This window comes from Panicum virgatum, chromosome 5N, assembly GCF_016808335.1.
Source record: "Panicum virgatum strain AP13 chromosome 5N, P.virgatum_v5, whole genome shotgun sequence".
NCBI classification, from domain to species: Eukaryota; Viridiplantae; Streptophyta; class Magnoliopsida; order Poales; family Poaceae; genus Panicum; species Panicum virgatum.
This window is the reverse complement of record NC_053149.1, coordinates 49,910,075-49,925,145: the sequence shown is the minus strand read 5'-3', so window position 1 is coordinate 49,925,145 and position 15,071 is coordinate 49,910,075. Positions and strand designations below refer to the sequence as shown.

The 15,071-nt window shown below is 47.1% G+C and overlaps 2 protein-coding genes across 2 annotated transcripts; both read right to left on the bottom strand.

The window, feature by feature from the left end:
• Positions 1 to 3,010: 3,010 nt before the first annotated feature.
• LOC120674893 lies at positions 3,011 to 5,123 on the bottom strand. The gene is made up of 2 exons (XM_039955995.1): positions 4,524 to 5,123; positions 3,011 to 3,515 (listed from the first exon to the last, which is right to left on the bottom strand). The coding sequence occupies exons 1-2, from the start codon at positions 5,121 to 5,123 to the stop codon at positions 3,429 to 3,431; spliced, it is 687 nt and encodes a 228-aa protein (XP_039811929.1). The 3' UTR covers positions 3,011 to 3,428.
• Positions 5,124 to 8,291: 3,168 nt separating this feature from the next.
• LOC120674391 (F-box/kelch-repeat protein At3g61590-like) lies at positions 8,292 to 11,821 on the bottom strand. The gene is made up of 2 exons (XM_039955569.1): positions 11,671 to 11,821; positions 8,292 to 10,729 (listed from the first exon to the last, which is right to left on the bottom strand). The coding sequence occupies exon 2, from the start codon at positions 10,703 to 10,705 to the stop codon at positions 9,485 to 9,487; it is 1,221 nt and encodes a 406-aa protein (XP_039811503.1). The 5' UTR covers positions 10,706 to 10,729; positions 11,671 to 11,821; the 3' UTR covers positions 8,292 to 9,484.
• Between the last annotated feature and the right edge of the window lie 3,250 nt (positions 11,822 to 15,071).

Genomic DNA, 15,071 nt, shown 5'->3' with positions numbered 1-15,071 from the left:
TTCAACCACTCCTCCTTTCCACTATCTTAATCCTTTCCACCAAGGGGGCAAGATCACGCCCGCACAGACTTGCCGCTGCTCACCACACCTTTGGGAGCTAGCCGATGACGCCTAGCCATCTAGGAGGCTCACCTCCAAGAGTAACAAATGCAAATCGAATCTTTGATGGAACCAAGAGTGTTCAAGCTATGGTTGCTCTCAGCTGCTCGAAATGCAGCTCACACGATGGTCACTTTGCTCACACACACTTAATCTCTCAACCCAATCCAAGGATATGTAATCTATTTAGTACAACTCACAAAGAGTGTTGGGGAGAGCTAGCTGGTCAAGAAAATGCCTCAAGAAGCTCAGAAATGTGTAAGGAACCAGCAGCCATCGCAAGAGTGGGCCAAGGGGTATAAATACTCATCATTCAAAAACTAGTCGTTAGAGCTGTCAGTGCAGACCGGTCAGACCGGTCCCTCAGACCGGTCTGATCTTGAACTAGCCGTTACTCCCCCTGACCAATCAAACCGGTCCCCATGACCGGTCAGACCGGTCAGGGCCAGAGAACCCCAAACCCCTATTAAAAGACTCCTCTTAGTCCATCAAGTCAAGACTTGATCATCCAAGAATTTCTAAGTTAGTCCTCAGAGGTTTTCTCTCAGGATTCTCTCATGGGTGATCTATGAGCACTTTTAACCGAGTCAAATAATCAATGTTGCATCCCTCTTGATAGTACGGCATACCTATACTCAAGATTAAATATGAAACACAATTCAACCACTTGAGCCTTGAATCACTTCAGTCTTGTCATACTTTGACTTATCAATCTTGGGATTTCAACATTGCATTCTCTTTTCATGAGCAAATCCATACTTGAGCTAGTGACTTAGGAATTCCAACTTTTAGAAAAATATGTCCATGAATTCAATTCACTCCATAATATACTTGATGCATTGCATTGCTTCTCCCAACTTAGCTTAGTTATGATACTTCGAAAACCCCACGGATACTAACAACTTCACCCTAGCAATTCGCACATGGTAAGCCGTCGCTTCACCAAAGCTTGCTTAGTCCCTCGCACTAGTCATCTCGGTTGGCTTCTTCATCACTTACCCTTGCCATATTGAGTTAAGATTTGCACATCAACAATGAATTCCACTTAAACTTTATATTTGATTGCTTGAGCTTGATTCTCATAAATAATGTTCCATATCTCAAGCTTCCTCCAAACATCAATGACTTGAATAAGAAATAAGCTCTTACATGTGTCTTGCTTTGCAATCATTCTTTCAATCAAACACTTCTCAATTTATGCCAAGCCATATAAAGAAACCACTTAATATCATTGCATGAACACTTGTTTCTTGTTCTTCTTCACAACATGCTTGACTTTCACTAATATTTGCCTTTTGTTTGATTCTATATCACATGAGCTAATGACAATAATTGATTTGCAAATAAATCCCTGCTCATGACAACTTTAATAAAATCGTTAGCCCTTTAATCATGTTGTTAATCAACTCACCAAAACCCATTAGGGCCTAGATGCACTTACACTTAGAAAGCCATGCAATGTCCACCAAAAGCAAGCGAAAAATTCTGGATTGAATGTTCAGCTACTGCCACCTTCTTTTGCTATTTATCATGAGAGTTGCATGACCTGTGAGAGAAAGCCATGCTTATTTTGATGTGGTATTTTGTGATGAGAAACTTTGTAGCCAAAGCAAAAATAATAAAGGCGAATCTTATGCTCAAGCAGCAGGGGAAACAGAAGCTCTGGTGATACTCATGTGGCCTATCTAGAACTCTTATTTTGGTCGGTACGACATGGTTATGTGATCTTTTGTGATGACAAACTTGGTAGTCAGGTGGTCTGTATTGTATGTTGGAAAATATGAACTCATTTGTAGTGAGAATGCTATGGCTCATGTTTCATGATTAATATGACATGCTGCTTGTGAAAAATCTAGTCTGTGATTATGTAATGACAAATTTATTGCTTATGTTTCATAATTAATATGCGAGCCTCTTAAAAGTATGTGACTTCTTTCATCTCTATCTACTCTGGAATGGAATAGGAGGGACAAGAGTTAAATAATACTTGGGGGCAAATGAGTCTTTTCTATGGCCATTTAACTGCTCCTTAACAGATGTGGCACTGAGGGGATAGTTCATAGATTCTATGGCACTGAGGGAAACTCGAAAATTTGTATGCCACTGAGGGAAAGCGTCAAAATTTTGATGGCACAGAGAGAATATACTCAATCATAAACCCATGACACGGTTGAAGGTTGAAGCAATTACCTACCACAGTAGAGTCAGTTTTGCTTTCCATCCCGTAGGGGAGCCGTAACTTATAGCCACAGTAGTGTTATGTCAAAAGCCCAAAAGTTTACATTCTTCAACAATCTAGCCAAATTTCACTCTCCATATTTCTATTTAAATATCCATTTAGCCAAGATTACTCTTTATATTATGGTACTCTCCAACAGACTAGCCAAATCTTTATCCATCCAACGCTCTCATCCATCCCTAGTGGTTGGGCCCCAGATCGAGGTCATCCGCGCCCCCGGATGGAGATATCCGCTAAGCAAATATGCCTAGCGAGGGGGAGAAGATAGCTAGCGAGATAGAGAAGAGAGGTAGAAAGAGATGATCCAATTTTCACCCAGTTCGACTATTTTTACCTATCCAACTCATTTTATAGAGCTTGGTGGAGTTGCTCCCCGGAGAGATTCAAGGCTTACAACTTGCTCAACTTAGGTAAAATTTTTGTTCTCATGCCACTACACATACATCTACAGTTGAATCTGAAAACACCGTACAATAAAGAGCTGTAAGCAGGCAGCCCAACCCTGAATGTATATTGCTTCGTGAACTTCAGTTAAAACGCTCAGAAACCTGAAATCTGACTTCAAATTAGGGAACCAATCACACAAATCCTAAAACTGGTCTAATACTACCTGCTATATTTGGGACTTTGGGCACAATTATGCATATAGAAAACTGAACCCACGAGTGTCCATATCAAAATTCAGTGGACCATCAATATCACAATGACAAAAATGGAATCTACATGTACAGTGTCCTCAAATATCAGTAGACCATCAGGATCACAAATTCACAAAGGAAAAAGAAAGGGAATTACATTTACAAAACCGACTCCAGGTTTGTCCATATGAACTATAATGCCACATATCTACGACTTACCAACTTATCAGTCATCACACAGCTATACACAATTTTTTATGATCACAGGGATATGACGAGTTGTTGATTGCTTCATGTTCAGTTGCAGCCTTGCAGGTTGCAGTGTCTAATTATCAGTAAACTTTACTTTTGCTACAATTATTGATACTGCACGCTAACCGGTGTCATTGTCTAACAACTTAATACATTTGCTACAACATAGCATCTGAACCTTCCTAATAGTGAAAACAAAATCAGGAGTTCCTGATAGTTTTAACTGCTTCACTGCCGCTTCTGATGTCAGTCATCAAAGCAATTTGATGCAAAAGTTGTGCTATCCTCTGCAGAAGGCAAAAAAAAAAAGTCCAATGAGACTTAAATCAAAACACCAATCTTTTATATGCATATATGGTGGTATCTTATTCACTTCTAAACTACCTTAGTCCATACATGACTCAGCGGTAAACCAGTAACAATTACAGGCAGTCGGTGCAGTATGCGAACATAGCAAGACAGTCATCTTAACATTTTTGGATCTAATGTAAGAAATATGAACTAAAGCAAAAAAAAATGTACTGGCAACTATTCACCGAACTAAAGGATTACACACAAGAAACCTGTGCTAAACAATTTATGCTGTGGAATATGATAACAATCAGCTTGAAACACTTTCTGGAATAGCATGATGAAATTACAACCATACTTGAGAAAAAAGGGTGGTGGGGATAACTTAATCAGATTTTGTTTAAAGACTGCTGAAGCTGGAATTGGAAAAGAAAAACCATCAAATTAACAAGATAGAGACTCAGTGGAATGCACAAATTATTTGGACTAGTAAAACATTGCAGAAGAGTAGAAGTATTGATCCTAACCCAACTCTAAAAGAATATTGATCCTACATCCAAACGAGTGGGACTGAGGAAGTACCAAAGCAATCATGCATGGGTCTAAGTCTAACAGACCTAAGTATCAAAAAATACACATGCCAATTGATACAACTTATATAACGGCAGGATATCTAAGCTGCACTCATGTTTCGTAAGATCACAAATACCCACCCCACCCACCCCCCCCCCCCCCTTCTTTTGATCTGACTAACTTATTACTGACCTCCACACCACACTTGCGGAGCGGAGCTTATTGGCAAAACCAATTATACCAATTACAAACCAAACACCTATATGATGAGAAGACCAAATACTGAAATATCAGCCAGCAAGATATGAATTTGCCATATCATTACTAGTAAAAATTCTATCGATACTGTGCTTTCATTCGAAATCAATTAGTCTCTTACAAGCAGAGGAAGCTACAAAGTTTCTGGTTATCACGATAAAAGAGAATCAAACCTTATCCTTCTCCTTCGAGAGCAGCACAAGCAGGTCCCGCTCCCTCCTATCCCGCCGCCGCGCGTACAGCAGCGCCCCAACCACGACGGCCGCCGCCGCGGCCGACAAAACGGCGGGCCTCACCGCCGGGCACCCGCACGCGCCGTGCACGAGCACACCCTCCTGCACGGCCCCGATCCCTGACGCCCAAGCGCGCCTCGCCGCCAAGCGGCACCTCTCCCACCGCCACCGCCACTCTCCATCCTCCTCATCTTCCTCTTCCCTTCCATCCTCCTCCTCCATCTCCTTCCCCGCCGCAGCGGCGGCGACCTCCAAAGGATCCCCGTCCAGGACCAACCCTTCGTGGAGCTGCGGCGGGAAGATGGTGCAGTCGTCGAGCCCGCCGTCCACGTGCGCAACTAGTAGGACTGTAGGGGTGAGTACCTCCCAGGCGTCGGTGGCGGGGCCGGGCGGGGAGGAGGAGGCCATGGAGGTGAGGGAGGAAGAGAGGGAGAGGGTCAGCGTCTTGGGCTTGAGGAGGAGGTGCGGGTTATGTGTCACGGTCGATGGCAAGAATTGGCAGTGGTCGGTCGCAATGCCTCTGGATATTCCTTTAAGCATGGTCTAATATACAGAAATACTCAGATTTTGGTGGGTGCTAATACTGCTTTAAGAACCAAGGTCATTGCTGCTTTTCATTCTTCTGCAGTAGGGGGTCATTCTAGAGTCCAAGCTACTTATCAGCGTGTTAAAAAATTGTTTTATTGGCCTGGCATAAAAACTGATGTGGAGTCTTTCATCAAACAATGCCAAGTGTGTCAACAGGCCAAGCATGAGCATTGCAAATATCAAGGTCTTTTACAGCCACTACCTGTGCCTCAAAGCTCGTGGGTCGATGTTTCTATGGATTTTATCGAGGGGCTTCCTAAGTCTGATTCATTTTCAGTCATTTTGGTGATTGTTGACAGACTGACCAAGTATGCACACTTCCTTCCTCTCAAGCACCCATTCACCGCTAAAGGTGTCGCCCAACTTTTCTTTGACAATGTGGTCAAGCTTCATGGTGTGCCACAGACAGTTGTGTCTGATAGAGACAGAGTCTTCACAGCTGCCTTTTGGCAAGAGTTATTTGCCCTCTTGGATACTAAATTGCACATGAGCTCCGCATACCATCCACAAACTGATGGCCAAACAGAACGAATTAACCAGTGCCTCGAGATGTTTCTAAGATGTGCTGTGTCTGATTCCCCCAAACTGTGGCACAAGTGGCTATCCTCTGCCGAGTTATGGTACAACTCCACATATCATGCTGCTATCCAGTGCACTCCTTTCAAGGCCTTTGTATGGTGTGGATCCTAGCCTGGGCATTGCTCCAAGAATTCCTGGTGAAAATGACACAGAAGCCTCATCATTCTTGCAGGATAGACAGCTCTTGTTCTCTAGATTGAAGGACCATCTTAATCGTGCTCAGACCAAGATGAAGCACTATGCTGACAAAAACAGATCTCCTCGACAGTTCCAGGTGGGTGATTCAGTCTTTCTAAAGCTCCAGCCATACGCTCAGTCTTCTGTTGCCAACAGACCATTTCCCAAATTGGCATTCAAGTACTTTGGGCCATACAAGATCCTGGAACGGATTGGTCAGGCAGCTTACAAACTTGAACTCCCTGCCCATGCTCAAGTCCACCCGGTGTTCCATGTTTCTCAATTGAAGCCCTCGGTACCTGACTTTACTCTAGTATTTGATGATGTTAGTGTCATTCCTAACCTAGATACTATGGATGCCTTTCCTGAACTAATTCTTGACCGTCGTCTGGTCAAGAAGGGGAGTTCGGCTGTTACACAGGTGAAGATCAAGTGGAGCGGTCTGCCTCTCCAGATGGCGACCTGGGAGGACTACTATGTGCTGAAGGAAAAGTTTCCTACTGCACCGGCCTGGGGACCGGCTGGTACTCAAGGCGGAGGCATTGTCACGGTCGATGGCAAGACACAGGATTAGTCGTTTCTTTAATCATGGGTTGTAATTTTCAGCATGGGCCTTGGGCCGTTATCGGGCACGTGTAGCCCAGCTTCGTTGCTTATATGTACTCGGATTCGCTAGGGTTGAGCTATGGAAAAACATGAAGGAAAACTATCCTAACTGAATCTCTCTCTCTCTCTCTCCTTCCCGAGTTCTCCTCCTCCCTCGGTGCTTATCCTCCCTCGAACCCTCTTCGATTCCTCCTTCTACCTTCCGAACTCGCTTCCGAATTCTCCCTGTAGCCATCGCCGTCTGGACACCACATTATGGGACGGGAGGAGGAGCGGGTGGAGCGCCGAGTACGGCAAAGCCGGGGCCGACACGGAGGAGACCGACGGGGACGGCGGCGGCAGCTGGGCCGGGACCCGGGAGTGCTAGGCTGCTAGCCAGTGGTGGTCCATGGCTGCGACCGCGGGCCGCTGCTGTTCACTGCCTCACTGGACCTGATTTTTCGCTCGGGGCAGTTGGGCTGCGGACCTGCGGTCAAGTTGGGGAAGTGGTGTTTGGACACGAGCGTCTCCAAGAGTTTGGCAAATTCAGCTTGGTAAATCTTGTGATTTGCTAACTCTTAAAACTATATTTCAAGTGAAAACAAAATTCATCTATAATAGTTTGTTATTTTAGACTTGGCAAAATGTAAAAAGAAGACCCACAAAATTTTTTTGCCGGCATTTCCCTGTTTGACGCGCAAAGTCGCGTCCTGCTTCACGCGCCGCCGCCGCCGCGTGTTCCTGCGTGCCACGCGATCTGCTGCCGGCGTGATCCAGCAACCGGCCTGCTCCCTGCAAGGCCAGGCTACTGGCTTGTTCTTCGCAAGAGGGGTGAGTAATCTCCTGCCTCCAGCCGGCCATCTCTTCCTGCGTGATCTAGTGTTCTTGATCTATCTACTGCCGGCCAGGAGTCATGCCTTTGAATCACAATTGCAATCGTCAATTGACCGACTAATCGACTAATTGTTGTGTTTGTTTGACTGTGGCTGGTGCTGATTTGTTATGAGAGAATAATACTGCTAACTGGCTGGTAGCTGGTGGCTGGTGCCGATTTAGTATGAGAGAACAGTATTGCTGGCTGGTTGGCTTACAAACCAAACGAACATAGCGAGTATGGTCAATTGGCCGATGTATCTATACCGTGAACCCTAGCAGAGAGCACGGTGGCGTCGATGATGATTCGTCGCGTGTGAGGACTCCAGATGAAGTTTCTTCCCGCGTGCGGGAGAAGGAGACCGACGGGCTTCGCGCACGCTGAGAGTCGCGGAGACGCCTAGAGACCCCGATGCCAAGTCCTTCCCGAGCACGTATATTTGCGTGTGGAGGGGGTGAAATTTGTCAAGTTCCTAAATTTGACAAGTTGGATGCCAAACTATTGAAGGCTGTTTTTTCTTGATTTGCCAAAAAAAAAAGATGAATGCCAAGTAGAGATGCCCAACTCTTGGAGATGCTGGGAAATGATTCAATGATTTGGATATAACTTTAATTTTTCATCATTAAATCCTAGCTATTCAACTATTTTTTTTTCTAATCTCTCTCTATTTCCCATTATCCAAACACCATATAGCATTTAGAACATGAGGTAGCAGAGAACGAGCGCTAGGTGTGCAGCCTGCCACCAGTGTTCGAACCCTGGGTTCGACAGGTGATTCTCACCGGTGTTTTCCTGCAATTGAACTCCGCAGCCTCTCACTTAGGGTAGATGTGCGTGCATGTATAAATAGATACTACATGTGTACCCAGATGAGGACATGAGGTAGCGCTAAATCACTTCGCTCAGAAAAAGAAAATTGTTAGAGCTTCTTCTCTAGATTTAGTACACACACATGAAACCCTGCATGGATGCCATCTCAGATTCACAAGCTTCAGATGAGAGCGGTGAAGGAAACAAGGCCCAGGTCGAGGTAAGACAATCTGCAGAATAACCAACACCACCATACGCACTACATCAACTACACGGCACCATACTGAGAAGTGAGAACAATATCCTTCTCAGAAAAAAAAAGAAGGAAAAGGAAAAAAATAAAGACACGACATAGAGAACCACAGATACGGCTAAGCCATCAATGCCTCAGCTGAGCAGTGAGCACTACTCGCACACAGCACACAGTAGCAGCAGCTGCAGCAAGCGTTGAAACCTCATCAATGGCGCCTCTGGCTCACTTGCACCGTACTGCACAGTCATGGGGGGCGTCATCACAGACAGTACAGGATGTGCCAGCCCCCACAAGAGGAAACCTGGATTTGGCCCATGATGATTCTACAGAAATGAGCAAGGCACTGGTCAGTGTCCAGAGAAACGACTTTCAAGCTCTTGGCGAGACCAGTGACCCAAGCTGTTTGCAGCAGCAGCAGCAGCAGCAGCAGCCTCAGAAGATGTAGGGGCTAGCGCGGAGCCGTGGATGAATAGTTACACAAGAAACAAAATGTGAACAGTCAAAGTTGTGGATTAATACCGAAAAAGGACATATCAGCTATCATATATGGGATAGGATGTGGGTTCAAAACATATTGGATAGCAAGAGCTCAAAAAAATGTTACATATACAGCCATGCAAATTTTATCTGTTCGGTTATGCTGTAACCTGTGTAACATGTTCAATTATATAGAACAAGTTAAAGCATACATGATATGCAGGTGTTGCCGACACAGTTCAAGGCAGAACTAGGAAATCTTAATAAGATAGTGCACATATTTATATACTGTTTTTGCAAACAATGGTACATCTTCAAGGATATGCAAGTCAGCACATATAGCATTCTACAGATTTATAATCTGATGTCACTTGAGACAAATAATTGCATCCAGCAGGACCAATAACTCAATGAGGGCCCATCAGGTGAGAACTCAGAAAAGGGTAACAGCAAAATGGTTGGAAGAATGCGACAAAACTTGCATGTATTTTCATGAATAACAATTAATATCGTAGCAGATCAGATTCCACTAGAAGGCAAAAAATGAATTGGTACATATTAAGTAGTGATATCAAGCCGGGGCTCAAAGCAAAAGCCAGTGAAAAGCTGGAGAGGAAATCTTTTGCTCACAGGGCATTTCACGGACCACTTCCATTGCTTATGCATCATGTCAAAAACAAGCAAAGCTGTTGCGCCATAGCTTTGTATGTAGACAAGATTATCTGTGCCACTACAGGCAAAAACATCATCAAATTCACCGAATCCTTGGAAGAATTTGTGGGGCATCCGAGTTACCTCATGCCACTGTTTCTCATGGAGTTCCCATATTCCTATTCCTTTAATGATATCAGGTCTGTTGTGTTTTGCAATTCCCCCCACCAAAACCAGCTTCTCCTTTAAGTTTACCAGACGACCACATGTGAGAGAACAAGGAACTGGGATTGATGTTTGCATTAAAGAAGTCTCAGAAGATCCACCAACAAGATCATACATGATAACGCCATGACGGGGGTTGACATTGCGAAGAACACCAGTGGAGTGAATTAAGCAGTACAGGACTCCGTTGCATATGACACTGTCATCGCCTCCTCTCCAACCAATGAACACTTCACTTGCAGAAGTTACCCATGTACCACTCCAAGAGTCATACATGTATACTGAGAAGTACCATCGGACAGCATCTTCAGGAACCTGCTTGGATTTTGCCACTGTAATGGAGTACTTATGAGACAGCCGATCTACTTTCATGGCAATGGTACTGTAGTCTGGCAATGTTTCACCAGGAGGCTCCAAAAGCCTCTTGGAGTTTTTTGTGATAGGATTAGACACAGAAATGGTGTTCCTGTTGTCATTGTCCATGAAGCAAACTAGGCCACAAGAAGAAGAGACAAAACAGCTGCTCTTGTCAATATAAGGAAGCTCTAAATCATACCACTTACGGAGGATGGGGTCAAAAGCATAACCAGCAGCAGTTTCATTAGAGGTGAACATGAAGTACCACGGCCGTTGAGGCAACATGTGGGTCCAAAGAAATCTGCTTGAATAGATAATGCCGTACCATCTCTTGCATACTGCTGTTGCCCTTATCATGCTTGCTATAGGCAAGAATGTGAAAATCCTCTCCAGGATATCATCAGGAACGGCAGCGTCCAATGAAACTGAGAATTCCTTGTTTCCATTACTTGCTTCAGAAACAACTCCAGAGTTGAATGCAGGAGTTCTAATGTGATCAACTGGAAGATAATCCCATGATGAATAGTCTTCCATGAGACCAATCATGAAACAAGCAGACACTGAGATGACCTGAAGACAAAATATATGTGCTTCTAAGAATCAGCTGAAAACATTTCCACCTTATGCATAGATATAGATATACTGGAAAAGAAAGTGAAAACCAATGTAAATGATAATGGCTTATTCTTGATCAATGAAATGGTGCCTAAACCTAGTTGATTAATACCTTAATCCGAGACCACGCTGAATAATATTATACTCGACTTATCCAAATGAGGTATTGGAGCTGTTAGTTACAGCTGCATGCTGAGTACCGTCTAGATGCACTCTATACCCAAACCTATATAAAGTTATATATATATATATATATATATATATATATATATATATATATATATATTTCTAAAGCAGTAAAACCATACGCTGTTAATACTGCGTGGTATAACTCGTCTGCTATAATAATCGTTATTAACAATAGCGCCAGCTCGTACATCTTTCACTATTAGAACATATTCTACACAGCAGTGGGCCAGTGGCAAACACTGGACAAACACATAAACATCAGACAAGCTCTTCTCATGGGATAGCTAGAGCACTTTGTGTTCCTCTTACCAAATACCAGAAAGGAAGCTGTCATATGACACAAACGAGAAGACCAACACTTCGAAAGGCCACCGTGTTCCTGCAATGCAGGACCATCTCTTTGCGATAGGGACGGACCTCGCTGCGCCCCCTAAAATCTTTGCAAAAAAAAATCTGCGCCCGCACCTTAATTAGATACCCACAAACGCTACGATGTCTAGCAATGCCGGCCTTGCGCGACGAGCAAGAAGCCAATCGAACCACGGAATGGCGGATGGATGGATTTCATAAGTAGGGCACTATGATAAGCACACGAACCAAAAGCTACACGAACGGAGAGGGTGAAGAATCTCGGCTGGCTCGAGAACGAGAACCCAACTGCAAGAAGAACGGAATCCACCCGAGCAAGGGAGGGAGGGATTACTCACCAGCGCGGGGAAGGAATGAGCCCGGATGGATAAGGATCCCCTCCACCGAGCGGCTAGCGAGAGAGGAGCGGCGGGTGGAGGATCCGGTGCCCGCGGGGAGGGGAGGAGGGGGAGTGGGGGAGGGTGGGGCGGCGACGGATGCGGTGTGGGCGTCTGGCGTTGCGAGTTAAAAGCGCAGGGGAGGAGGGAGGGGGGTGAGCGAGCCGAACGGCGATTGCAGCGGAAGGAAAATACTGAGGGTCCTCAATACTGAGAGTGACACCTGGAGGAAACGAATCTTAAACCAGAGTCTGTCTTGTGTCCGTACTCCCGTTCTTCGTGAGCTTTTTTTCCCATCTCCTATGGCTTTGTGTTTGGGAGCGTTATTTGGGCCCGTTTGGCAGGGCTTCGGCTCTTCCAAAAACAGCTTCGGCTCTGGCTCCTCAGATGGAGCGGCTTCTCTGGTGGAGTTGGAGTCGTTTTAGAAAATGTTTGGCAAAACAGCTTCACTTGTTAGATTGCTGTGTAAGCCGCGTGAAGCCACGATTTCATGGCTTCACCTTGCCTGTGTAAGCCGCCGACGGCTTCAGAACCGGCTTCACGTGTGAAGCCGGTCCTGAAACAAATGTTTGAGAGGGCTTCACGTGAAGCCGCTCGTGAAGCCCTCCCAAGAGCCGTGCCAAACGAGGCCTTGATACTTTGGGGATCAAAGCCATCCTCGGATCAAAGTTGAAGGACGTATTTAGTTATTTCACCAATATTTAAAGAGTCTAATTCTTCAAATGCGAAATGAGTATTGATCTTGGCATCACTAAGCGTAGTGTGGTTTGTACCTAAAGCGGGGTATATATCTAAAAAAATTGGACACGTATTGGTTGTGACGAACTAAATGTAACTCGATTTGATTTTTTTAGGACTAAATGTGACCGAGAAAATTGAAAAACAAATATAGCAACCGGAAAACTAGCATCGCTATTATTTTAAAGTTGTATTATAATGAGAAAGTTATATTGCACTTCCGACTGGTTGCTTCTTTCGATAATGAAAAGGTTAGCATCGAAACATGAAAACATTGTTCCTTTGACCCTAATATAGGCTGGCAACATTGGTACACAATTATGCTGATTAATACTTGTCGTCGATTAGAATGAACCAGATATGCGTGATGCCGACACGTAATGCGTGACCTGAATTTTGAACGCGTAGCATCAAGAATTTGTGCGGAGCGAGCGAATCAAGATCGAGCGTTGGAATGTTCTGGCAGCCGGCGCCATCCTCAAATATATAAAGAGGGGAGCACATGCCAAAACCAGGGGCGGAGAGAGGGGGCAGGGGCTGGCTCTTAATGATCCTGTAGCACTATTATCAAAAGTGGAATTTATCCCGGCGACAGCTTGTGGCAAGACTATTGGCCCCCCCAATCATTGCTTAGCTCCCCAATGATTAAATTCTGACTCCGCCCCTGGCCAAAACTACATAGGAAACCAGCTAATGTGGCTCTAGTTTGAGCCGCCACCAGCTAATACGATTCCCCATTTATGAATTATGGTACGTGATCATCTTCCGTGAGTAGTGGGAGTACATATTTTTTTATAGAGGGAGTACATTTTTTTCTAGAGCAACATAGATTTTTTTTTTGCCCCCAAAAAATAAGCAAACGTTTTGAAGCGAAGTTTCCAACACCTTGGAATCGAGTGAAAAGAGACCGCGAGGCCCGCCTCTCAGGAGTCGCAAGGTTGCTCTGCGGTATCGGCACGCGACGTGTCGGTGTCACGGCAAGCCGGCATGGCCGCGGGCGCACCGATGCGGCGGAGCACGTCGCGCGCGCGCCGCCTGCCGGCTGCCGCCCAGGTGCATGACACGACACGAAACGATCGCCCGCACGGCTCCTCGGAAGGCAGCGCCATAAACAATCGCCCGCCGCGCCGCGCGTGGAACCCAGCACCGCAGGGGGTCTGCAGCTAGCCGGGGCCTCAGGTCAGGCAGCGCTGCCGGCCGGCGGCCCGCCCGACGACCCCTCGAGCGGCGCCAGCCGCCAGCAGGCGCCGGCGCGGCGCTCGATCGCTCGCTGCTGCTGCCTTGCTCCCGGTCGATCTCCCCCCCCCCCCCCCCCATGCTGCCTGCCACGCACCCGGCCCACGCGCCCCATGCTGCCTGCCACACACCCGGCCCACGCGCTGCATGCGGCGCGAGCGCGACCGGCGTACGCGCCATGGCAGGGCAGGCCAGGACCCCCGGGGTCTCGTATCGTACGTCCGTACTGGCTGGGCTCCTCCCAACCGCCGAAGCGGCGGCGTGGTGGCATGTGCTAGTGGTAGCAGCACCGTGAACGGAGCAGCTAGCGTACGCCTATTCGTACCTACTCCTGTCTACGCGACGAGCCTCTCCCGCCGTGGGCCACTTGTGGGAGCGGCTTCTTTTCGCTGGCTGCTGCCAGCCTGTGGCCGCCCGGCGCCCGGCAGCGTGCAGCGAGCGGCAGAGCGCCGGCCGCGAAAGCAACGTGCCATGGCCAGGGTTAACGAAAACCGGTCCGGCCCGGTTACGGTTTGGGCCGATATTAAACTGGCCCTAATTCAAAATTTAAATTTGAATTTCAAAAAATAAAAATTCACAAATCGGTCAAACCGGCCGGTAAACCGGTCTACCGGCCCCAATTCAAAATTCAAATTTGAATTCAAAAATAGAAAAAAAAATCTCAAACCGGCCGGTCGGAACCGGTTGCACATACGATTTTGAATTTGGATTTGAATCCAACCGGTTTCCACCGGTTTCCTGCCAAACCGGTCCGGTAAACCGCTACCGGAGGGCGGCGGTTTGACCGAACCGGTCGGATTTGTAAACCCTGGCCATGGCCACGATGCGGAGCAGCCGTAGCCGCAGCCATAGTAGGCGCACCCCGCCCCGTCCCCTGCCGCGCGAGCGCGATGGACCATCCTATCCTGGCTAGTGGCTACGCCGCAACGGGTCTCGCCTTTTTCCCGGGTCGGGGTGGCGGCCGCTCCGATCCGCCGTAGCCCGCCCGTAGGGGGGGCGCGGCAGGGCCCTGCGGAACGCCGCGCCGCTGTCGCCGGCGGCCGGTCGATCACGTGCCGCGGCGCGCCCGCTCACCTCTCGCTTTCGGGCAGGATGGCGCCGAGGTCTGATGGGCCCGCATTGTTCCGCCATAACCCGACGCACGGTCCCCCCCCCAAAGCCCCTACCCTACACGGCTCCACTGGGCACCGGCCGACGACGCACCTGCAGTGAGCGAGCGAACGATCCGTGCACGCCGTGTGATGAGTCGGCGTCGCGCGGTCGGTCGCGTGCCCCAGCCGGTTTGTTCGAGCTCTCTGCATTGGGTACTGGATCCCATACGCTACGGTACATTAGCGTTCGATTTTAGGGTACCAACTGCTGCAGCGGGTACTGGGAAACGTCCGCTA